The 6000-nt window shown below is 40.9% G+C and overlaps 1 protein-coding gene across 14 annotated transcripts in view; it reads right to left on the bottom strand.

The window, feature by feature from the left end:
* Nucleotides 1-2889: 2889 nt before the first annotated feature.
* The window catches only part of LOC108256553 (DNA-binding protein SATB1), a 56841-nt gene continuing 53730 nt past the window's right edge, over nt 2890-6000 (bottom strand). For all 14 annotated transcript variants that reach the window (XM_047150124.2, XM_047150123.2, XM_017453544.3 and 11 more), the window contains one exon: nt 2890-4917. In XM_047150124.2, the coding sequence (XP_047006080.1) occupies nt 4369-4917 (549 nt within the window). In that variant the 3' untranslated portion in view covers nt 2890-4368. The remainder of the gene's footprint in view (nt 4918-6000) is intronic.

Genomic DNA, 6000 nt, shown 5'->3' with positions numbered 1-6000 from the left:
GACAAATGCACTATTTTCAGGCTCGGCTGGATTCTTAATAGTAAATAATTTTTCCATGTTTATGGTCTTTTGAGCAATTTTATCTGACGTTAGAAACATTCGAACCGTCCGTATTCGTACCGCACGCATTATCATAATTCGTTTCACATAACGCACACCTGTACACATTAAGACGCCGAGTTAATTACAGATTGAAAAGAGAGAGGGAGAGAAAAAAAAACAACCTATAAGTGTTTTGTAAATCTTTACATAATGAGCACGAGGAGGCGGCCTTTGGGAAGTCATGCAGCGGGAAGGACTGATATCAATACCGGGCTTGGGATTGGATCAGATCTGTGGACATATTTAAAATAAATAAATAAATAAATAAATAAAATAAACAATTGGGACAAAGCATGAACATCTACACGCAGGACAATCGATATGATCAATTATACTGATTGGAATCAAAATAAACAGTTATACATACTTTTATTCAATGACTTATGAATACGCTATAAAATAATTTGCACTCTAAACTCTATTATTGTTTTTTTCTGATCTAGATTCTTTCTTCTGGCTTGCAGAAAAATAGCATTCTTGTAGATGTGAGTTATGCCAAATTCTTCTTCTTCTCCTTCTTCTTCTCCTTCTTCTTCTCCTTCTTCTTCTTGTATTTTGTTTGCTCAAGCTGGTTGAAGGTTTATAGAGGCTTTGTGATAGTTCTGGGAATTGAACCTACAAGGTTCTTCTAGATTAGTGTCAATGTGTTCCCAGGGGTTTGTGTGTTTTGCTGTGTGTCAGAATGCTCCTGTGTTGTTAGTGTGTTACCATGTGTCAGTGTTACTGTCTGTGAACGTGTTACCATGTGTCAGTGTGTTAGTGTCTGTGACAGTAACATACAAACAGACAGACAGACAGTAACACTGACATATGGTAGCACATTGACAGACAGTAACACTGACACATGGTAATACGTGTCAGTATGATACTGTCCGTGAATGTGTTACCATATGTGTCAGTGTGTTTCCATGTGTCAATGTGTTACTGTGTGCTACCTTGCATCATTGTTTTTGTGTATCCTTGGTTCTTTTCTAACCCCATGTGTCACTATGTTCTGTGGGTCAGTGTGTTATTGTGTGTCAGTGATTCCATGTCAGTGTTATTGTGTGTCAGTGTCTTCCGTGTGTCAGTGATATTGTGTGTCAATGTTATTGTGTATCGGTGTGTTCCACATTTCAGTGTCATTGTGTGTCGGTGTTATTGTGTATTGGTGTTACTGTGTATCGGTGTGTTCCACATTTCAGTTTCACTGTGTGTCGGTGTTATTGTGTGTCAGTGTGTTCCGTGTTTCAGTGTTATTGTGTGTCAGTGTGTTCTGTGTCAGTGTTATTGTGTGTCAGTGTGTTCTGTGTCAGTGTTATTGTATGTCAGTGTGTTCTGTGTGTCAGTGTTATTGTGTCAGTGTTACTGTGTGTCAGTGTGTTCTGTGCATCAGTGTTATTATTGTGTTTCAGTGTTATTGTGTCAGTATTATTGTGTCAGTGTTACTGTGTGTCAGTGTGTTCTGTGTGTCAGTGTTATTTTGTGTCAGTGTTAGTGTGTCAGTGTGCTCTGTGTGTCAGTGTTATTGTGTCATTGTTATTTTGTGTCAGTGTTATTTTGTGTCAGTGTGTTCTGTGTCAGTGTTATTGTGTGTCAGTGTGTTCTGTGTGTCAGTGTTATTGTGTCAGTGTGTTCTGAGTGTCAGTGTTATTATTGTGTGTCAGTGTGTTCTGTGTGTCAGTGTTAGTGTGTCAGTGTGTTCTGTGTGTGTGTTATTGTGTCATTGTTATTTTGTGTCAGTGTTATTTTGTGTCAGTGTGTTCTGTGTGTCAGTGTTATTGTGTGTCAGTGTTATTGTGTCAGTGTGTTCTGTGTGTCAGTGTTATTTTGTGTCAGTGTTATTGTGTCAGTGTTATTGTGTCATTGTTATTTTGTGTCAGTGTGTTCTGTGTGTCAGTGTTATTTTGTGTCAGTGTGTTCTGTGTGTCAGTGTTATTGTGTGTCAGTGTGTTCTGTGTGTCAGTGTTATTGTGTGTCAGTGTTATTGTGTGTCAGTGTTATTGTGTCAGTGTGTTCTGTGTTTCAGTGTTTGCGTGTTACCCTGTGTCAGTGTGTCAACATTTCCGAATGAAAGTGTGTTCACACGTCCGCGTGTGTGTTCCTGTGTGTCAGCTTGTTCCCCTCTGTTCATGTTCCAGCGTATTCCCGGTTCTGTTCTAGCCCGCACGTATCACTCTTTCCCCCTATCTTAATGTGTTCCCGTGTATTCCCGGTTCACTTCTAAACAACCCCGTGTAGAATTTTCCTGACCGGTATTTTAAGGGTTGTTTAAAGAGCGACCCGGATGACACCTCGGCACACGGCTGGAAGCGTGCGAACGGCGTCGTGCCTTCGTCTCCCAGCTGCAGCGTTCAGCCGGGGTTCAGCGAGAGGTCACAGCACCTGCATCTCTTTACACCTTCTCTCCCCAAAGATGGGCTCATTAACACGGCATTAACGCCAGACGCTTATTTATCCTGTCACGTGCTCACAATTGGAAACAAACAGAGGAGAGAATGAAATGGAGGGAGGAACAGTTTGAACAAGAACCTTTAGAGGAAAGGCATCTTAATATATATGATGATATTAGGGCTGAGAAAAAAACATCCATAAATCTGCTCAGATGATGATACATGATGTATAACACTAGGCTTTAAATATATATATATATATGATCAACACTAGGCTTTTCATATATATATATATATATATAAATAAAATATGACTTCGGTTACAACCCTAAAATGTTCTATTCTTATATAAAAAAAATGAAATTTGCCGCATTTTGATTTATGTATTGGTGCTATTAATGCAAAGATTCTGGGGTGCAATACAAACAGTTTAATTGTGTCATTAACAATCAATATCCACTCCTAGTTAGAACAGTTTTGCTCGAGGAAAAACCGAGAAACACTTATAAAACAGTCAGTCGTAACAAAATAACCGGTCTTCTCCTTGCGATTAAACTCATAAAAAAACAAACGCTCCTTTTTATACAGAATATTTTATACAGGAATAGCTTTGAATCGTATCGTTTAACCAAAGGAAGACACGTCGCAAACATCGAACTCCACACAAATTGCATATGTTTTTTTTTTTGTTGTTGTTGTTTTTTTGTGGGATTTTTTTTTTTATTATTATTTATTTATTTTTATTTTTTTTTAAATCTCTAAGGTGGTCTATAGGTTTATTCGTTCTCCTAAGCTTATTTGCATGAGAGGAAAAATTGCATACAACATTAATCGTGAAGCTCGTAGCATGAGTCGCTTGACGTACAGCACTTTTTTTTTTTTTTTTTCTTTCTTTCTTTCTTTCTTTTCTTTTTTTTTTTTTTTTTTTTTTTTTTTTTTTTTTTTTAGGCAACCGTTAAAGCACATTTTTTTTTTTCTTTCCCCATTTAAAACGTTTAAGACACTTAGATTTTTACTGCCCATCAAACTTACATTTATAAATAGTCAAATAAAACAATGTGCTGTGACAGAAATGACGTAATTACATCAGAAAACTGCATGAGGTGCAAATAAATAACGTGGGTCGATGAGGAATAGACCGCGATTCACATTTTTTCGAACCGTGTGAAAATCCTGAAAAATTACAGCGACAAAAGATTTCGCAAAATAATCTAACATCGGCAGTGCCATATAGTACAAGGCATTTGTTGGCATAGTTTCTTTAAGACTGTATATTTTTTTTTTACAATTAATATATGTCTATATATGTATATATATTTATATATATTTATATTTCTTCCAAACAAATAATAAGTAAAGATTGAAAGAGCGAACTATTCTCCTCCAGTCTACCTGCAGGTCTTGGGGCGCCAGATCCTGTGTGATCCTTCGCTTCGTAAAGAAAACGCTGTATTGTTCAGCAGTTTGTCACCGTTAAGGCCCCCGTTTTTATTTTATTATCAGTTGCATTAAAATAAAATTAAAATAAAAATCCAGTTAACACCACGTACGTAAACATCTATCAAAGTCTATCAAACTTCGACCGAGTCGATATTTTTTTTTTTTCTTCTTTCTTTTAAAATCAGTAGTTTGGAAGTTCAGTGTAAAAACAACATACATCAAGTGCAGTCAGCAAACATCCACGGCAACATAGTTAAGATTTTTTTTTGAACATTTTTTTTTGTTTGTTTGTTTCTTTCATTGTGCAGGTTATTTAATGATGCGCAAATCTTTACAGTGGAATAATAATACAGGGCTTTTACAAAAAGGTAATACTTCTGTATTACGCAGTCCCGGGTTGAGAGTCTTACAGTTCTACTCTTGGAGGAGATGAGAGTCTGATCCGAGTCGAGGTTTATTCTTTCACTTCCTGCTCGGCCTGACACTGTCCCTCGGCTCCCGCGTGCTCCTCGATCTTGATGGTGAAGATGCTAGTAGTCTGCGTGCTCTCGTCCAGCTCTTTGAGCAGCTCGCCTTCTTTGAAGTCCGTCATGCTCACCTCGTCCTGCTCGTTGGCTGCAGGTAGGGCGATTCCCGACGCCACCTCCTTGGGCCGCACGCAGAAGCGCTGGTTCTGGAAGAACTTGATGATTGTATGCCGGGGCAGGTCGAGCTGGGCCGAGAGCGTGTGCACGGCCTCGTCGTCCGGGTACGGCCCTACGTCCTGTACGAAGCTCTGCAGGATTCCCAGCGCCTCCAAGGAGATACGGGCGCCGGTGCGACCTTTAGCCTGACGCGACTCGTCCTCGGCCTCGGCGGGCGCGGCGGTGGACGGCTGGCGAGGCGGGAGGCGGGGTCCTGTTTGCTGCTGAGGCTGAGGCTGCTGGGAAATGAGCGGCTGTGACGGGTAGGGCAGCGCCAGGGCAGGCTGGAGTTGGGCTGAAGGTGGAGGGTGGGCCTGGGGCTGAAATCAGACATAAATAATAAATCAGTCGCTATTAGACTTCGGCAACTTTATCACAGTGTAGCAACACTCACTGTTCGCTTTATCAGTTACGCCTACGTATAGGTCACAACGTTAAAATAACCAATGAAATGTTGGACCGAGAGAAAATATACCGCACGTCGCATCCTGGAACAAATCGCAACGACTGGAATTTGGATTCGGAAAAGAACAGCGCGGCTCTACGATCGGTTTTATTACGTTTTATACTTTTTTTTTTTTTTTTTTATGCTTAAAATGTGGGTGATTTTTGTGTGAACAGTTTAACTCCGGATCGTGAACAAAAACGGTCGTCTGTTCGGTTCAATTCCGGCGTATTAATTATCGTCCGAGCAAATGTTCATTGGCGATGGCGTGTGAAATAAAGCCGAACGGTTCTGTGGCATAAAGTACGGAAACGTACGGGCGTCGGGTTCGGAGTCGGCTCGTCACCGGGCGTATTGTTCGGAACGGGCGGGTCAGAACGCGGGTGAGAGAGACGCGACCTTTCCGTCAATGTAATCAGATCTAGGTTTTTTTTTTCCCCTTCAGCGTTATCTTTTACGCGAGCCCGTTAACACGCAGCCCTTTTTTCATGCAAAAACGTTCACACCGAATTCTGCGTGGCTGTTGATTGCTTATCAAGCACTATTCAAAAAGCTGGGCCTTCACACAACAAGAGGGGGAAAAAAAAGGCCAGATCTGCAAAGATTCAATCACATGGCTGGCTGGGAGGAATTGACATATCGTGTGTGTGTGTGTGTGTAAGCGTGTGCGCGTGCGTGTGTGTGTGTGGTTGGAAAGTCACACGTTGAGGTGACAGACATGACAAAGCGGCTCTGAAACGCAGCATTGTTTTAGGTTGCAGCCACTGAAGGGGCAACTGTCGCTTAACCCTGTCCACAATAAACGTTTTATTTGCTTCTCGGGAAAAACCCAAACAGTGCGGCATTTTAAGGCACAATCATTCTGAGATAATATTCAGGGAAAGGAAAAAAAATAAATAAAAAAGGTGGCCAAAAGCGCGTGCGCCTTTGTGTTTCAGTGAACGGAAGGGTGCGAGTT

This window comes from Ictalurus punctatus, chromosome 23, assembly GCF_001660625.3.
Source record: "Ictalurus punctatus breed USDA103 chromosome 23, Coco_2.0, whole genome shotgun sequence".
NCBI lineage: Eukaryota > Metazoa > Chordata > Actinopteri > Siluriformes > Ictaluridae > Ictalurus > Ictalurus punctatus.
This window is presented reverse-complemented; position numbering and strand designations above follow the sequence as displayed.